The 20,629-nt window shown below is 38.1% G+C and overlaps 1 protein-coding gene across 4 annotated transcripts in view; it reads right to left on the reverse strand.

The window, feature by feature from the left end:
* The window catches only part of GPHN (gephyrin), a 551,792-nt gene that overhangs the window by 18,292 nt on the left and 512,871 nt on the right, over positions 1-20,629 (reverse strand). For all 4 annotated transcript variants that reach the window (XM_018054058.1, XM_018054057.1, XM_018054056.1 and 1 more), the window contains one exon: positions 13,531-13,618. In XM_018054058.1, the coding sequence (XP_017909547.1) occupies positions 13,531-13,618 (88 nt within the window). The remainder of the gene's footprint in view (positions 1-13,530; positions 13,619-20,629) is intronic.

Raw genomic sequence — 20,629 nt, forward strand, 5'->3', positions numbered from 1 at the left:
GCCTGGGCTCTCTAGCTGTGGTGCATAGGCTGAGTAGTTGCCAGGTGTGGGCTTCGTTCCTCTGCAGCATGTAGAATCTTAGCTCCCCCACCAGGGGACTGATCCCACATCCCCTACATTGCACAGCAGATTCTTAACCACTGGACCATCACGAAGTCCCTCATTACTGCTATATTTGGATTTAAAACTATTGGCCTCCTATTCGTTAGGTATTTGTCACTTCTGTTTTTATTTCCTTTTTTCTCCTTTCATGTCTTCCTTTGATTTACCAAAATTTTTTGTTTTTTAATTTTCTTTCTCTTCTATTTGCTTGTTAGTCACACAGTCTCTTATTGGTTGCTTTAGAGATTACAAAATGCATTCTTAACTTACTACAGTCCATCATAATCTGGTATTTTCATCATTTCCCCCAAATGTAAGAACTTTAAAACATGTTAATTCTATTTATTCCTCTTTGCTTTTTGTGCTATTCTGTAGCATATATTTTATATACATTATAAATATGAATGTGTGTATATATAACTATTATATAGACAACATATACTCTATATTTAATATATATTTATATTGGCCTGTGCAATAAGCGCAGGCGGCTGCGACCGGCTGGGGCACTAAGCGCGGCGGAGAGGAGCTACTCCACATCCGAGGTCAGGGGCAGAAGCAAGAGTGCCAGGCTGCGACAGTGCAGGAAAGGCCGAGAGGAGCTACCCAGTGTCCGAGGTCAGGTGCGGCGCCCGAGAGGAGCCACCCGGCGCCCGAGGCCAGGGGCAGCGGCCAGGAGGAGCAACCCCACGCCCAAGAAGCGGTGGCTGCCTGGGCGCAGGAGGGCCTAGAGGAGCCATCCCACGTTGAAGGTGAGGAAGGGCGGCGGTGAGGAGACACCCCTCATCCAAGGTAAGGAGCAGCGGCTGCGCTTTGCTGGAGCAGCCATGAAGAGATACCCGACGCCCAAGGTAAGAGAAACCCAAGTAAGATGGTGTGTGTGTGTTAGTCACTCAGTCGTGCCCGACTCTTTGCGACCCCATGGACTGCAATCCAGCAGGTTCCTCTGTCCATGAGATTTTCCAGGCAAGGATACTGGAGTGGGCTGCTATTTCCTTCTCCAGGGGATCTTCCCAACCCAGGGATCAAACCGGGGTCTCGCGCACTGCAGGCAAATTCTTTACGGACTGAGCTACAAGGGAAGCCCTAAGTAAGATGGTAGGTGTTGCAAGAGGGCATCAGATGGCAGACACACTGAAACCATGCTCACAGAAAACTAGTCAATCTAATCACACTAGGACCACAGCCTTGTCTAACTCAATGAAACTAAGCTATGCCTGTGGGGTAACCCAAGACGGGCGGGTCATGGTGGAGAGGTCTGATAGATTGTGGTCCACAGGAGAAGGGAATGGCAAACCACTTCAGTATTCTTGCCTTGAGAACCCCATGAACAGTATGAAAAGGCAAAAAGATAGGATACTGAAAGAGGAACTCCCCAGGTCAGTAGGTGCCCAATATGCTACTGGAGGTCAGTGGAGAAATAACTCTAGAAAGAATGAAGGGATGGAGCCAAAGCTCCAATACCCAGCTGTGGATGTGACTGGTGATAGAAGCAAGATCCAATGCTGTAAAGAGCAATATTGCATAGGAACCTGGAATGTCAGGTCTATGAATCAAGGCAAATTGGAAGTGGTCAAACAAGAGATGGCAAGAGTGAACGTTGACATTCTAGGAATCAGCGAACTAAAATGGACTGGGATGGGTGAATTTAACTCAGATGACCATTATATCTACTACTACGGGCAGGAATCGCTCAGAAGAAATGGAGTAGCCATCATGGTCAACAAAAGAGTCCGAAATGCAGTACTTGGATGCAATCTCAAAAACGACAGAATGATCTCTGTCGTCTCCAAGGCAAACCATTCAATATCACGGTAATCCAAGTCTATGCTCCAATCAGTAACACTGAAGAAGCTGAAGTTGAACAGTTCTATGAAGACCTACACGACCTTTTAGAACTAACACCCAAAAGAGATGTCCTTTTCATTATAGGGGAATGGAATGCAAAAGTAGGAAGTCAAGAAACACCTGGAGTAACAGGCAAATTTGGCTGTGGAATGCAGAATGAAGCAGGGCAAAGACTAATACAGTTTTGCCAAGAAAATGCAAACACCCTCTTCCAACAAGAGGGTCATAGCAAACACCCTCTTCAAACAACACAAGAGAAGACTCTACACATGGACATCACCAGATGGTTGACACTGAAATCAGACTGATTATATTCTTTGCAGCCAAAGATGGAGAAGCTCTATACAGTCAACAAAAACAAGACCAGGAGCTGACTGTGGCTCAGATCATGAACTCCTTATTGCCAAATTCAGACTTAAATTGAAGAACGTAGGGAAAACCACTAGACCATTCAGGTATGACCTATATCAAATCCCTTATGATTATACAGTGGAAGTGAGAAACAGATTTAAGGGACTAGATCTGATAGACAGAGTGCATGATGAACTATGGAATGAGGTTCGTGACAGTGTATAGGGGACAGGGATCAAGACCATCCCCATGGAAAAGAAATGCAAAAAAGCAAAATGGCTGTCTGGGGAGGCCTTACAAATAGCTGTGAAAAGAAGAGAAGCGAAATGCAAAGGAGAAAATGAAAGATATACCCATCTGAATGCAGAGTTCCAAAGAAAAGCAAGAAGAGATAAAGCTTTCCTCAGCGATCAGTGCAAAGAAATAGAGGAAAACAACAGAATGGAAAGACTAGAGATCTCTTCAAGAAAATTAGAGATACCAAGGGAATATTTCATGCAAAGATGGGCTCGATAAAGGACAGAAATGGTATGGAACTAACAGAAGCAGAAGATATTAAGAAGAGGTGGCAAGAATACACAGAAGAACTGTACAAAAAAGATCTTCACGACCCGGATAATCACGATGGTGTGATCACTCATCTAGAGCCAGACATCCTGGAATGTGAAGTCAAGTGGGCCTTAGAAAGCACCACTATGAACAAAGCTAGTGGAGGTGATGGAATTCCAGTTGAGCTGTTTCAAATCCTGAAAGATGATGCTGTGAAAGTGCTGCACTCAATATGCCAGCAAATTTGGAAAACTCAGCAGTGGCCACAGGACTGGAAAAGGTCCGTTTTCATTCCAATCCCAAAGAAAGGCAATGCCAAAGAATGCTCAAACTACTGCACAATTGCACTCATCTCACACGCTAGTAAAGTAATGCTCAAAATTCTCCAAGCCAGGCTTCAGCAATACGTGAGCCATGAACTTCCTGACGTTCAAGCTGGTTTTAGAAAAGGCAGAGGAACCAGAGATCAAATTGCCAACATCTGCTGGATCATGGAAAAAGCAAGAGAGTTCCAGAAAAACATCTACTTCTGCTTCATTGACTATGCCAAAGCCTTTGACTGTGTGGATCACAAGAAACTGGAAAATTCTGAAAGAGATGGGCATACCAGACCACCTGACCTGCCTCCTGAGAAATCTGTATGCAGGTCAGGAAGCAACAGTTAGAACTGGACATGGAAAAACAGACTGGTTCCAAATAGGAAAAGGAGTACGTAAAGGCTGTCACCCTGCTTATTTAACTTATATGCAGAGTACATCATGAGAAACGCTGGACTGGAAGAAACACAAGCTGGAATCAAGACTGCCGGGAGAAACATCAATAACCTCAGATATGCAGATGACACCACCCTTATGGCAGAAAGTGAAGAGGAACTAAAAAGCCTCTTGATGACAGTGAAAGAGGAGAGTGAAAAAGTTGGCTTAAAGCTCAACATTCAGAAAACTAAGATCATGGCATCCAGTCCCATCACTTCATGGGAAATAGATGGGGAAACAGTGGAAACAGTATCAGACTTTATTTTTGGGGGCTCCAAAATCACTGCAGATGGTGACTGTAGCCATGAAATTAAAAGACACTTAATCCTTGGAAGAAAAGTTATGACCAAGCTAGATAGCATATTGAAAAGCAGAGACATTACTTTGCCGACTAAGGTCCATCTAGTCAAGGCTATGGTTTTTCCAGTAGCCATGTATGGATGTGAGAGTTGGACTGTGAAGAAGGCTGAGCACCAAAGAATTGATGCTTTTGAACTGTGGTGTTGGAGAAGACTCTTGAGAGTCCCCTGGACTGCAAGGAGATACAACCAGTCCATTCTGAAGGAGATCAGCCCTGGGATTTCTTTGGAAGGAATGATACTAAAGCTGAAGCTCCAGTACTTTGGCCACCTCATGCAAAGAGTTGACTCATTGGAAAAGACTCTGATGCTGGGAGGGACTGGGGGCAGGAGGAGAAGGGGACGACAGAGGATGAGATGGCTGGATGGCATCACAGACTCGATGGACATGGGTCTGAGTGAACTCCGGGAGTTGGTGATGGACAGGGAGGCCTGGCATGCTGCGATTCATGGGGTCGCAAAGAGCCGGACATGACTGAGTGACTGAACTGAACTGAACTGAAACCTCAAGATGTTATTTCATATAATCAACAATTCATTTACGTTTACCTCCATATTAACCCTTTCCTTTGTCCTCTAGTCCTTTCTGGCATTTTCATGCTTCCATAATCTTTCTTTCACATAGCTTTCATAGTTGTTCTTGGTGGGAGAGTTGGTCCAAATAAGTCACTCCATCATAGTAAAGGCAGAAATCTCCAGGCCTTTCTTTTATGCTCTTATAGTACCAAGTCTTCTTGACACCACACACTTAGGTACTATGGCAATTGCCTGATAACTATCTGTATTTTTTACTGTACTATATAGTTTGTGAGAACAGGGACCCTGTAAATATATTTATAATGAGTCCATAGTGACACACACATGCCTTTCATTCATCCATTTGTTAGTTCAAGAAATATTTCTGAGTGTCCACCATGTATCTATTTCTGCTTTATTGACTATGCCAAAGCCTTTGACTGTGGATCACAATAAACTGGAAAATTCTGAAAGAGATGGGCATACCAGACCACCTAACCTGCCTCTTGAGAAACCTATATGCAGGTCAGGAAGCATCAGTTAGGACTGGACATGGAACAACAGACTGGTTCCAAATAGGAAAAGGAGTATGTCAAGGCTGTATATTGTCACCCTGCTTATTTAACTTATATGCAGAGTTACATCATGAGAAACACTGGGCTGGAGGGAGCACAAGCTGGAATCAAGATTGCTGGGAGAAATATCAATAACCTCAGATATGCAGATGACACCACCCTTCTGGAAGAAAGTGAGGAAGAACTAAAGAGCCTCATGATGAAAGTGAAAGAGGAGAGTGAAAAAGTTGGCTTAAAGCTCAACATTCAGAAAACTAAGATCATGGCATCTGGTCCCATCACTTCGTGGCATATAGATGGGGAAACAGTAGGAAGAGTGGCTGCCTTTATTTTTCTGGGCTCCAAAATCACTGCAGATGGTGATTACAGCCATGAAATTAAAAGACGCTTACTCCTTGGAAGGAAAGTTATGACCAACCTAGACAGCAAATTCAAAAGCAGAGACATTACTTTTCCAACAAAGGTCCAAATAGTCAAGGCTATGGTTTTTCCAATGGTCATGTATGGATGTGAGAGTTGGACTATAAAGAAAGCTGAGCACTGAAGAATTGATGCTTTTGAACTGTGGTGTTGGAGAAGACTCTTGAGAGTCCCTTGGGCTGCAAGGAGATCCAACCAGTCCATCCTAAAGGAGATCAGTCCTGGGTGTTCATTGGAAGGACTGATGTTGAAACTGAAACTCCAGTACTTTGGCCACCTGATGCAGAGAGCTGACTCATTTGAAAAGATCCTGATGCTGGGAAAGATTGAAGGCAGGATGAGAAGGGGATGACAGAGGATGAGATGGTTGGATGGCATCATCGACTTGATGGACATGGGTTTGGGTGGACTCCGGGAGTTGGTGATGGACAGGGAGGCCTGGCGTGCTGTGGTTCATTGGGTCACAAAGAGTCAGACCCAACTGAGTGACTGAACTGAACTGAACTATGTATCAGGAATTCTATTTGTGTTAGAGACTCACTAGTAAACCAGACAGACAAGGTCCCTGGGACAAAGATGTGCTGTTATAGTTTACTGGTGGGTGAGACAGCCTAACATAAGCAAACCAGTGTGGAATATACTCTGAAGGAAAAAAGCAGGTGCTAGCATAGAGAACAATGGTGTGAAGTGGAGAATAAGGAAAGACTGCTTTAAAACAGGTGGTGAGGATGAGGAGGATTCAGTCATGGGAGGTGTGGAGGGACAAGAATTCCAGGCAGAGAAAAGTATATACAAAAGCTTCTAGAGCAGTAAACAGTGTGTCTAGAACTGAAAAGACAATGGAAGGTAGTGAATGAGCAGGGGAAAGGCATAAGGGGAGGTGAAGAGACAGGCAGAGGCCATTCATGCAGGGCTCTCTAAGGATAATGATACAGAGTTTGGAAAGCGTATACACTCATTACATATTTGTTAGATGAATGAAAGTATTTTATTTTTCTTGAAAAAAAAAATCATCTTTGTTGTAAAAAATGCTCCTTTTCAATTCTTTTTTGAACATGAAGAAATGCTTCATGTTTCTTATGACAGAAAGCTTGTACCAGATGTAGCAATAAAGGCTGAGACTCATCATTGCTCTTGTTTTTTCTATCTCCAGAAACAGCGAGGATCTCTGATGTTCTGAGAACTAGATCCAGATATGAAGAAGAAACATGAATCAATGAAAGAGACTGGTCTTTCATTCAATTTAAGCAAGAAAAAACAATGTCAGAAAAATTGTGAACAACTTTGAAATGGGTAAAAAAGATTATCTGATGTCCAAATAACCTTCTGGGTTATTTGTGCCTTTCGCTATCTTTGAGCTATTCTACAAAAATTAATCTGCAGAAAAATAATAGTGAACATGATTAGTATCCAAAGAAATAAAAATCAATTCTGTAAGTAGAGTTGTAATTGACTATTCTCCTCCAGATATAGAGCAATTTTACACCTATTAGAAAACTGATTTCAGCATTTTGGACCACCTATCTGTGTCTGTGTTTTTTGAATTCTTAGAACCAGTTGTAATATCTTACTAGTTCCTTCACTAATTAATGAGTTAAATAAAATCTTTGACACATGTTAATTTTATAAAATAAAATATATGAGATTCATGATTTTATCTTTCGATTCTGCAGGCTCCACAGAGACGCCATATTGATTTATCTGACAAAGCCAAGTAAAGTTGGTTGTTAGAAAGTGTTACTTTATGGGTGGTTTAAACCTGGATACATTTTTCCTTGGTTTCTACAGTGAATACCAAGCAGCAATGAAACTTGAAAGCTGCTAAGTGCTGGTTTCTCTATTTTTGCCTCCTCTATTAATTTTGGCTCTATTTCTGTTTCTGTGCATGGTCATTAAGGTAATCCCTTTGTAGCAGCAGTGATTGAGAATTTGGTTTTATGATCTCACCATTTGGTGACTCCTATAAATGGATGATTGAAATCTATTCTCTGTTGGGTAAGAGAAGACAGAGAATCTGGTCTGTTGGTTTTGTGAGTTTATTTGTCTTAATGTCATTTTGAACCAAAATCAATGAAGAATTTTTCCTTCCTCTGGGAAGGAAAACAGTTCTTTATTTGTAGACTGAGTAGTTTTTTGTTTGTTTCTGTGTTTACTCTTCCCGTGTCATTGAAATTGTAGAGATGAAGCTATATATTCTTTATGTGGTTGTGTGACTATGTGTCTGATCCAGAAAGCCATTTATCTTGCTTTGAGAGTGTGTAATGTTTTCCTACTTCTGGAGGATATCCATAAATTATATGACTGTAAGACCACCATCCAGAGTGGGCCTTTCTCAGGGCACACTGCAGATTCAGGGTGTCCCCTACCCTGTCTCTGCCCCTGGTGGGAGCAACACAAAAGCCTCTCATTCCCAACTCTGGTTTTACCAGGACTTGGAGAGAAGAGTCCTGACCACAGGCCCACAATAAACTTTGCTTTGCCAATACACCAAAATACTTCTATTGTTTCTTAAATTAAAGGTGCTCTATTTTGATTGATTTAGAGAGATTAAGTACTTACATAAATTGAATATTCCTAAAATTCACAGATAGTAAGAAAATTTATAATATTTTAAATATGCTACACTAAAAAAATATTCTTACAATTTCAAGAATCAAAGTTCACACAGTTAAGGTAAATCTTTGGTAAATAAGACTAGCTTATTATTTTGGTTAATAAGTAAATCCAGCCATGCTCTTTATCTTATTTATCAGTGTTAAGTAGGCAAATGCATTTTATTTTGCCTGGGTTTGTTTTTTCCTAAATTATATAGATTAATTCATCAAAGAAGCTAATGCTATTTTTATATAAAGTTAAGATTGTAAAAAATCTAAAATTGGGTTCAATGAAATTGAATCATTATTCTGACAAACTTTTAATTTCAATAGTAATTATGTTTGTAGAATGTCAGCTTGAAAAAATAATTTTCAAGATCTTTAAGTAATTTAAAGTCTTGAAGTTATTAAATTGGTTAATTAATGAACAATCATGGGAAACCTAGATGATTTCTAAGTAAGATAGAACACTGGATCACTGTTTACTAAACATAACTTTAAGCTAATGTACTTTGCCTGTTATTTTGATATGTCATAGGGAGGATATACCTTTGGGTTGTGTTAATGAATATGTTTTCATTTTTGCTCCATTAAGAAGGTAAAAATGGGGATGAGTCTACTCTACAAAGCTGTATTCTGTGTGTATATGAACTTAGCTAGTCTGCTAAAATGCTTACATATGAGTTGTCAATTATCTATGTCCCCTCGTTTTCACTATGAGATAGACATTAGTTATTTTCTTAAATATTGGAGTAATAATGACAGACAAGTATAATTATACGTATTCTTTCATTAAAAAAAATTAAAGACATACAATATTCAAAACATTTGGTCTCAGGACCCTTTATATTCTCTTAAATTAAAATCCATTAAGGATTCTTGAGCTTTTATTTATGTGGCTTAAGTCTATCAATGTTTACTGTGTTAGAAATTAAAACTAAGAAGTTAACAGTATTTATTTGTTGGTTCATCTGGAAATAGCAATGATGAACTACTTCACGTTAACGTAAGTAATTTATTGTTTATGCATTTTATAATTAAAAACTCTTTAATGTTCAGCTTAAGAGAAGTCAGGTAGATTCTCTTCTTTGCTTCAGTATTCAGTCTGATGAGATCATACATCTTCCAACATTGGAAAACTTGCTATTCACTCATGAGAGAAGGAAAATAAAAAAGTCAGATAAAGACTTAGTTTTATTATGAGGATAGTTTTAACCTTGCAGACCTGCTTAAAGAATCTCAAGGACACTCTTAGATCTGCGGACCACTCTTAGTTCTAAAGTAAAGTGTCAGGTTGTTCCAAAACATTTTAAAAAAGCATAATAAAGGATAAAACTCTGAAAGTGACTTTGATTTGCCTTGGTTTATAATACCTATGTTTGAAATGAAGCTGAGATATATATTAAAATTTTAGTAAGTTCACTCAGTTTTGATGAGCTTACTTCTTGGGTTTACTGACCAATGCTTTCCCTATGATATGTAGTGTTTTCTTTTTGTGTAATCTGCCTTTTTGTGCTTTTTGTTTACTTTATTTTGTCTTTGATTATTTAAGGAAGTAAAACAGCATAGCAAGCAGGTTCTCTGTGCTTGTTTTCAAATATTTTATTGCTGCTTTGAAAAACTAGGTAACTAAGAACTGTTTCTTAGATATCCATGATCTTAATCAAGGGCTCATTTTATTTGGACAACTCTTTTGATTTTGCCTTCTAAAGATCAGACAAAAATATAGAAAAAAAAATTGCAGAATATTTTTTAAGCCTAAAACTATGTTTGAAATTTCCTAGAGGGCTCCTAGAAAGTCATGAAGGTTTGTTCTTTTATCTTATAAAAAGAGACATTAGAAATAGGTTTGTTTCATGTTACAATTATAAGAATTTCATGGAAAGGAAGTTACTGTTACATCTGAGAAGAGAGGCTCACTGTGTGCTAGGTTAGATTCAGGCAGGTAAAATGTCATTAATATAATATTTCAGAAATTATATGCTTTATGGGAAGTGTCTGTCTGGAGATTTGACAATGCTTATACTGTCAATGATGTGTTTTCACCTTCAGGGAAAACACTGACCAAAATTTTTTATGAAATTGTTACATACTGTATCCAAATACAGAGTCTTACTTTAATATCTTTTAACATCTATTTCCTAAGGAAAGTTCCTGTTTCACTTTGATGCTGGCGTAAAGGCACTGCTGTAAGCTATAGTAAATAGTCTGTGTCTAAACAAAGACAGATCCAGAGCACTAGGAAAAAGGACCTTCATAGGAATTTTGAACAATTGATGCTTCAAAGAATAGTCTCTGAGGTATAGACCTCTGAGGTGATACAGCTTAGGTCACTTTTATACAGTACCAGTGGACTGAGTCAGGAAACCCAGGACTCTCTGGAATGGAAGCAGAAGGTGTTAAGAAAGCAGACTGCTAAGCCAAGATCTTGCAGAACAAGAAACGTAGAAATAAACGAAATAAGGGAGATAAAAGAATATTTTAACAAATTGTTTGTTTGGAATACTGTTGATTAGTTTTAATATTCTACTGCTATATGGCTCTAGGAGCCATACTCAAGGTGACCTATATGATTAATTAATACCTTTGGTGCTAAATAATCAGGGCAAACCTATGAGACCAGCCCTTTTTTCTGATCATGTGAGGTGAAGGAGACACTGTTATGAAGAACTCAAAGTGAAAGTCGCTCAGTCATGTCCGATTCTTTGCGACCCCATGGACAATATAGTCCATGGAATTCTCCAGGCCCGAGTACTGGAGTGGGCAGCCTTTCCCTTCTCCAGGGGATCTTCCTAACCCAGGGATCGAACCCAGGTCTCCCACATTGCAGGCGGATTCTTTACCAGATGAGCCACAAGGGAAGCCCTAGGAAGAATTAACAGACTTTGAAATAAGAAGAAACAATTACTGGGTGTTCAATCTAGGGTACCCTTAATGGTTATCTATACCTTTCATCATGGCATCTGGTCCCATCAGTTCTTGGGAAATAGATGGGGAAACAGTGGAAACAGTGTCAGACTTTATTTCTTTGGGCTCTAAAATCACTGCAGATGGTGATTGCAGCCATGAAATTAAAAGACGCTTACTCCTTGGAAGGAAAGTTATGACCAACCTAGATAGCATATTCAAAAGCAGAGACTTTACTCTGCCAACAAAGGTCCATTTAGTCAAGGCTATGGTTTTTCCTGTGGTCATGTATGGATGTGAGAGTTGGACTGTGAAGAAAGCTGAGCGCTGAAGGATTGATGCTTTTGAACTGTGGTGTTGGAGAAGACTCGAGAGTCCCTTGGACTGCAAGGAGATCCAACCAGTCCATTCTAAAGGAGATCAGTACTGGGTGTTCTTTGGAAGGAATGATGCTAAAGGTGAAACTCCAGTACTTTGGCCACCTCATGCGAAGAGTTGACTCATTGGAAAAGACTGATGCTGAGAGGGATTGGGGGCAGGAGGAGAAGGGGACGACAGAGGATGAGATAGCTGGATGGCATCACCGACTCGATGGACGTGAGTTTGAGTGAACTCCGGGAGATGGTGATGGACAGGGAGGTCTGGCGTGCTGCAATTCATGGGGTTGCAGAGAGTTGGACACGACTGAGTGACTGAACTGAACTGAACTGAACTGATACCTTTCATTGTCTTTGAGCTATTTTATAATTCTGTAGGTGGTGGAGAATTTATAGTAATGCATATAATTCCTTAGTTTTTAGGGCAAAAAGCAGATACATAAAAAATGAAAACTTTTTGAAAAGGCTTTGTGGAGGAAGAGGTGGGACTGGGGAGGGATTTTAAAGGAAGCAACTGTGAAGAGTCATTTCTCCTTGGCTGAGAAGAGGTTCTAGGTCTGTCGGTCCCACATGCGGCAGGGGCCCCTTCCCTCTGCTCTAAGGCTTCCAGCCTCCCCCTTGATCTCAGTGCTATTAGTATGGTCCCCAAACAGCAAAGACCTGAGATATATAGTAACATGACAAGGACACTCTAGATGTATCCTGTGAAGACTGGTGACCAGATATGTATCTCCTTGATGTCCTGCTGCCTATCAAGCCCCTGCCTGTTCTTTGGTATAATTCCTGGAGACAATTAATTTTGTAGTGGCTCAAGTAAATTTTCTGCCAATTGCATAGTATCGGTGCTTATAGTAGAATTTAAGTTTAAACAAGCAAATGAATTTCTTGCATACCTGAGTTTCTGTACTTAAAATTCATGTCTGCTACATAATGCTTCTGGATCTTTCTTTGACTTACTTTCCTGTGTTTTCAGTGACTGATTTTCAGACTTAGCCCTTAGGTAAAACAGATGTTCTCTCTCTTATACTTTTCTTTCTTTCTGCTACTGAAGTACACGGGAATTCTTTCGAGGACTAGAATTTGCAGGCTGGCAGGAGTTTGCTGCATTGATACTTTATCTCTTTCTTCCTGGTTCTTCTCTCATCTCATTCTCCCCTTGAGGTGGTAGGAAGGACAATTATTAGCTCCTTGTGGCTCAGATGGTAAATAGTTAGCCTCCAATGCAGGAGCCCTGGGTTCAAATCCCAGGTCAGGAAGATCCCCTGGAGGAATGGCAATCCACTCTAATATCTTGCCTAGAGAATTCCACAGACAGAGGAGCCTGGCATGCTACAGTCCATAGGGTCACAAAGATTCAGGCACGACTGATAACACTATGGAATACTCTGGGATGCCAAGTTCTTAAAATAGCCTTCTTAGTAAATTAAAGGATTATTTTAAGTATCTTACTACATAGAGAGTAAAATAAACAATATGCTTTACTATACTGGCTGTTTACCTGTGAGTAAATCCCTGGGATAAATGACATCTTTGTTAGCACTAAAAAGAAGGTTAAGATTGAGTGTTCTGTTCTTACCATAACTGAGCCATAACTGCCAAGCCTATGTTAATTACAAGCTTGCTGCCTCTTCAGAAGTCCTGGAAAAACAAACTTTTGGTCTACCAAATGGTTACTGTCCCATTATTAAGTTCATTAGCAACCAAGAAAACTTTTACATGAAACACTCTAGAAATAATAAATATAACACTTAAGTACTCTTAACCTCAGGGTCTGCTCTTATGATGCTCAGAGCCCCTCAGGTAGCTTGATGGTAATGCAAAGTATTTTTTTACAGCTTTGCGACAGTGCAGGCCTCAGCCTCTAGGTTTTGTGATCTTGGGAGAAAATGGCAGCAATCTGCTCAAGACCTATAGGAGACTTTGAGGGAAGACTATCCCAGCAATCTGTCTGCTGTGTGGAGAATACCTATTAATATCTATACTTTAACACCTTCACTGCTGGATTTAATTTGAGATGGTAAGCTGTCTGACCTATTGTACTGTATCCCTTTTAGAATGCTCAGGAATTTCTGAACCCCTGTGGATTTCCAGCTTCGTGGGGGTCTCGTTATGGATACAAGATGTCTACCAGACCACTGTTAATCAATCTTGTTTCAAGAACCCCATTTTTTTCATACCTTTTCCCCCATGGACACACCCCCTGATGTGATGATGACATCAGCACGACTGATACCCTCATTCAAGGCATTGAGTAAGTCATCTGGGCTGGAAAAAAAAAAAGACAAACAAATTAACACACAAGGAAAGATTCTTATATATAGTGCCTGCTGAAAACTAAACCGCCTATTCAGTGAGTAGGCATTAACGTGAGCACAGCACTAAATTCTGTATGAAGTGGGAATCAAAAAGGTCTCTATGCAGTAGGAGCATAACTTGTGAAGAAAGAAACTTGTAAGTGCAGAAGTAGTGGTCACTGGTACTTTCATGGGCTTTTTGGTCTATATAACAAGGCGGTATAAAGAGGGGACACAGTAAAGTGTAAGTAGGCTGTCTCACCCTCCCAGTTTGCCTAGGAATATCCCGGATTTGGTTTCATGTAACATGAAAGTTACACGTTCTAGGAAATTTCAGGCATACCAGGAAAATTGATCACTCTAGGTGCTAGAGACTTAGGACCCTTTAGAGGGAATATGACTTAATTTGGTTAGGTCTTAAGGAATGGGCTGATTTTTAAGTACAGCATCATTTCGTATTTTATCCAGGAGTGACAGAGGTAAGAAAAGAAACCTGAGATCAACCCAAGATGCTCCACAAGAGACAAAGCTGGGAGGTGCACAGCATGGAGATTAAGAGTGTGAGCTCTGAACTTGGACTGCCTGAGTTTAAATCCTGGTGCTACGACCTGGGAGACGTAGAGCTTTGGAAAAGTTATAAGTTGCTTAACCATTCTTTGCCTTGGTTTTCCATCTATAAAGTGGGGATACTATAAGGTTGTTATGCGGATTAAGTAACAGTACATATAAGTTTATGGAATAAAACCTGGTACAAAACAAGTTTTCAGGGAAGTTTGGTTGTTGTTGATATTACTGGAAGTACTGAGAGAAGTTATCATACAAACATACCCAACAACCTGGCAGAGTTCAACTTTAGCATATTTGGCAGTTTTTATTTAGGAGAATATCAATGACTAACACAGAAGAATATCATAGATTGGACCTCAAATACATTCATAGAACTATATTTGAAAAGTCCAAATGGCTCAATAACCCAGGCCTGGTTTCAGCCTAAATAGTTCCATTTACTATTAGGCTCTCTTACTGAATCTAGATAGAACTCTCCTGCGCCCCAAGCACTGGTCTGTCCATGAGTATACTGGAGGTTGCTTGGCTTTGGTGAATGAACTCCCAAGAAGACAAAACAATAGTAAAAGTTGAAAAATGGCTGACATGAAGTTCAATCTATAACACAGAGATCCTTTGAATTCATCCAGTTAATTGCTTATGCAGCAAAAAATACCCAGGCATTTAATGAAGGAAGGATTTATGTGTAAACATTAAAAAAATAAATAAATAAAACTTTAAAAAAAATCCCTGAAATGGATTTTGAAGTTAATTTGGTTAGGTGAACTGGATTTTGAAGTTAATTTGGTTAGGTGAACATCTTGGAAGAAATATATTCAAAATGGGTGTATTTAAATTATTCTTGGACTGTGTATTTTGAACAGATTTTTCATCAATCTTTTTCATTTTGCTTTAAGGAAAAAAAGCAAATTGTCCTCTGTATTGAAATACTATAAGATACGAATGTGATGGATTCTTGATTACTGTATGCCCAGCCCTCTGGTCCCTTTGCCTTGCTGGACCATTAAGTTGAGCCAAATGGTTGGCCTATGGAGAAAATGGTAAAGCATTACAAGCACAGGGTGATGTGGAATGTGGTTTAGGTGAATGGTCAGTGACTATTATCAACACATAATAGCATTTTGTGCTAGTATAAAGAGACATTAGCTAATTCCACCAATTTTACAGTATTTCATTCATAGCATGTTGACTCTACAGGGTTGTAAAGTCACTGGAAGCAAAGTAGCAGTGACATACACAATGACATCTTTGTATATGGATATAGTTCCTGGGACAGGCTAGCTGATGACTGCAAATAAACATACTTTTCCATGATTTGTTTCCTTATTTATTGTTTTCATATTATCTGGGAAAGATTTTTTCCTATTTTTGTAAAACTGAAGAGTCATCAGCTTTCCACAGGAAATTTTCTAATTTGCAGAAATAAACTAAAAGGACTTTTATACCAAGCAAGTCCTTACTATAATTTATTACGTTTCAAAGAATATGTTCAATGCTGCTTTCTACTCTGAGGCTGGTGGATTCACAAAATCACTGAATCTTAAAGTCGGAAAGGGCTTTGGGGGTCACTGTGTCCAGTAGCACAGCTCTGAGCACTCTGGGGCTGGCGCTTCTCTGTCTTCCTCTGCCTACCTCTTTAACTCTGCCTTCACTGTGTAGATCTAGTAAGAGATCATAGCAAAGTGTGGCAATTGTCAGAGGATCTGTACCTTCCTTTATATTGCATGATATAACTCCACTTGTTATTTCACAATAAATCTCTGAGGTAGATTGAACAGGTATGAATTACCCCTAGTTTACAGAAAAGGAGAACGCTATTCAGAGTGGCAAAGTGGCATATTAAAGGCTAGGTGGAGCAGTACCGGGCAGAGCTAGGATTAGAACCTCTGCTTGCTTGTCAAGTGCCTAAGTAGAGTAATTGTCTAGTTTTTTTCAGGCATATGACATGTCATAAAAGGAAAGTTCTCAGCAGAATGGACGACTGTGCAAAAGCATCAAACAGGACGCTAAGGCAGCAGGTGAGGATCTGTCTGGGATGACAAGAAAAGTGCGTGTGCGGACATGTTAGTACACTTCTGGGGAACTGAATTCTGAATCCTATATTCAGATGAAAACTAAGTTAAGATTTGATTAAATAGAACTTAGGACTGCTTACAAGTCATAAATTTGCTCTCTTTTTTGTGAGTCATAATATATTCTAAATGATGAAATATTTCTAACACAAAATAATAGTGTAACACCCATGTATCCATCTCTCAGATCTGACAAATGCTGATATTTTCCTGTATTTATTTTTTATTCACTCACCTCAACCTTTTCACTTTTAAAAAAATAAAAATTGAGTTTGCTTTCTAAGACTGAGATTACTCTGAATAATGATAAAAAATAGGTAGCAAAGATTATAATCATGGATATTACACTAGGCTAAAAATAATTCATGATTTTGTGTTTTGTTAAACAGAGAGCATAGCATATTGATTTTCTTAAAGAGAGGAGAGTAAAATGAAAACACAATATGGCCTTATATGTCTTATATATGATATTACTTCCATATATAAGATCAGTTGATAGTTAACAAATAAAATTAATGACAGTAATTCTCACATTTTCAAAGAACAAAACACTCTCACACTTACGTGTTAGTTTTACAATTATACGATGTAGGCAGGACAAGAGAGGTCAATGAAATTCACAAAGGCAGTGACAGATTCAAGGTCACCTACATTCATTTTACTATTCTTTTAAACTATGGTAGTTATTCACATTGTGAAAGATACTTTGTTATATTATTTTAGAAAAATAGCTATTTATCATTGTTATCTAAGAATATATATCTAATTTGTGTATGCCAAATAGTGATGATTAATAACCAATAAACTGTACTTTTTACATTTGAAATATAGTCTCACCATTGCCAGCAGGAAAGGATATGGAATTAAGCAGATTAAACTTTACATATATATATATATCAGTTGCTTTCCTTTCCTCAAAGAGCAGCAGGTCTTAAAGGGATACTGTGATATCATTTAATTCTTAATTCATTAAAAACTGCAGTATTAATTAGGAGAGTGATTAACCATTTTTAAAGATAAATCTAATACTAGTATTAATCTTGATTTACTAACACTTTCCACTTTCACTTGAAATAAGTTATCTACCCATGGTTCTTTGAGAGTATCAATATTACATAAAAACATCTAAAAGCAATGATTCAGTGCTAAATGCTAAAAATTTAAATGCTCAGTGACAGAAAACAGAAGTGGTAATTGAAGGCTTGAGTGTGTAGGGCCTAGAATCAAGTTGTCTCTACCACTGAGATGACTTTGAAAAATGAACATCATTTTTTTCGGGTCTCATTGTCCTTACTTTTAAAATGAAAATTTGGACAAGGTCCTTTCCATATCTAACATTCAATGATTTAAAGCACTAGAAACTGATTGCGATCTAGTTTAAGACTGACAAAAGAGTATAAACCTAAGAATGTAAATAAATTTCAAGGATAAAAAGAAAATCTTACAAACTGTCAGACAGATTAGATTTACTAACAAAGAAAAAAAGAATATTGGCTTTGGATTTCTTACCTACAACACTAAAAACTATAAAACAGTAGATTAACATCAATGTACTCCGAGAAAAAAGGCTTGCAACACCCAACTCCTATACCCAGTCAGACACTCTTCATCTATCAGTATAGAAGAATATAAAAGAACTAAACAGAAATGCAAAAGTTTAGATAATAAATCAATAAGTAATGTTACCAAAAAATGACTTTAAATGAACAAAATTTAACCAGATCAGAGGTCTCAAGATAGGGGAAGATGAAGAGTAGAGAAAACACTAGTAAAACACACACACACATACCCACATGCATTTAGAAAATATATAACTAAATCTAAATGAATAACAATCAAACAGGGAAATTATAATATATATGCTAAACATGGATTCCTCAGAAGTTGTAGAGATGTATGCTACAAAAGAAAACTTAGTCTAGATTTAAAAGCATTATTTCAGCAATGCCTAAAAGTGGGGGGAGTGGAAGTAGCTGGGAGAAGTAAAAGTATTCTCAAAGTCTCAGTGATGTAGGAGGCGCAGGGAGGAAACGGGAAGGCTGTGCAGGAGGGGTATAGTGAGCACCTTTTAAAAATATAAAAGTGGAGAAATAAATATTTGATTATTAGTATCAGAATTTGGAAGGAAAGTATGAGGGGGATGGTAGAGTACCCCATACTTTCCAAAATAATGAGTGAAGGGGAACAAATAGCACCTGGATTAAACCAACAACAGAGAAAAGGACAAGGATAACAAAAGTTATATTAATAGTAAAAATAATGTAAGATGGAAGGAAAAATATCAAGGGAATATTTATAGCAATCTTCATGGTAAAGCAAAATGAACTACAAGCTAGGATCAGGGTTACAGTAACTTAAGGCAAATGCAAGATTTAGTTTTTTAAAGCTCAAATCCCATTTGGATCTTATTTATAAGTGATACACTTAAAAGATATGAAAGAATAAAAATAAAAGCTATGGTAAAAGGCACCAAGCTAATGTAAACATGCAAAAAATCAGGAATGGCATTTTGATGTAAAAGTGGAGTTTAAAGTCAAAAGAACTAAGCAGAATAAAGAGAGGAAACAAGTTGTGATGAAAGGCAAATTTATAAAGCTGATACAATAATATATGTCTGTCTCACAAGACATACTCTAATTTTATCTAGGCTTCTTGATTGTCCTGCCAACTCCTTGCACATTGTAGGCACTCAATAAATGAACTGAGTGAATCCTGACATCAACTTAGTCTCTCCACTGTAGCTTTGGGAATGAACAGTGTACAATATTTATAACTAGAATGATATTATGGGCAAATAATATTATCTGTGGATGGAAGAGAAGATACTACTTAACATTTATATAATCATAAATAGTATTTCCTTTGAAAGGCTGTCATGTAGATGAGGGAGTTAATTTATTTGGTGTTGCTCATGAGGGCAGAATTAGTACTAATAGCTGAAAGAAACAGGGATAAAGACTTTGGCTTAGTGTAATAAAAAGAAAAAAATCCCTGCCATAACAGCCATCCAAGAAGAAATATGCTATCTCATGAGGCAAATAATATCTTTCTCAGTAAAAGTATCAAATAAAAACTTGATGGCCAGCTGTTAGAAATTTTCTACTGAGTAAAAGAACAGTTAATACCTATATTTCTCACACTATTCCAAAAAACTGAGATGCAAGGAATGATTCTGAACTTATACACAAGGTCAGCATCATCTGATAGCAAAATAGTCAAAGATATCACAAAAAAAGATTACAGGCCAAAATCACTGTGAACATAGACACATAACTCCTCAATGATACATAAGCAAACAGAATTCAACAATATACATCATGATCAAGTAGGATTTATTTCAGGGAGAAAAGGATGGTCTAATATCCACAAATTAATACAATATACCACATTAAGAAGAAGAATAAAAATCATATGATCATCTCAATAGATGTAGAAAAAGCTTCTGGCAAAATGCAATATCCACATACAATAAAAACTCTCAATAAAATGGGTAGAGGCTACGTACCTCAATATAATAAAGACCATGTATGACAGACTTACAGTCAACATCATACTCAATGGTGGAAAGCTAAAAGCACTTCGAAGATCAGGAACGAAACAAGGATGTCCACTCTCACCACTTTAATTCAACATAGCATTGAACATCCTTGCTGCGGCAATCAGACAAGAGAAAGAAATAAAAAGGATCCAAACTGGAAAAGAAAAACTGTCATTGTTTGCAAATGATGTGATACTATACACAGAAAATCCTAAAGATGTCAGCCAAAAAAAACCTATTAGAACTAATAAATGAATTCAGTAAAGTTGCAGGATACAAAGTTAATATATATAAGTCTGTTGTGTTTCTATACACTAGCAACAAACGATCAGAAAGAGAAATTAAGAAAATAATCCCATTTATAGTTGCATCAATAAGAATAGAATACTTAGCAATAAACCTAAGGAGGTAAAAGACCTGTCCTTGGAAAACTATAAAACACTGTTGAAAGAAACTGAAGATGAGACAAGCAGAAGGATACACCAACTGTGTTCATGGATTGGAGAATTGATATTGTTAAAATTACTGTATTACCCAAGGCATTCTACAGATTTCACATAATTCCTATCAAAATAAGAATGGCATTTTTCACAGAACTAGAATAAATACTTTTAAAATTTGTATGAAAACACAAAAGGCCATGAATAGCCAAAACAGTCTTGAGAAAGAAGAACAAAGTTGGAGGTATCAAGCACCCTAATTTCAAACCATACTAAAACTACAGCAATCAAAACCGTATGGTACTGGCACAAAAACAGACCCACAGATCAATGGAACAACACAGGGACCCCAGAAACAAACCCAC

This window comes from Capra hircus, chromosome 10, assembly GCF_001704415.2.
Source record: "Capra hircus breed San Clemente chromosome 10, ASM170441v1, whole genome shotgun sequence".
In the NCBI taxonomy this organism is placed as follows: Eukaryota; Metazoa; Chordata; class Mammalia; order Artiodactyla; family Bovidae; genus Capra; species Capra hircus.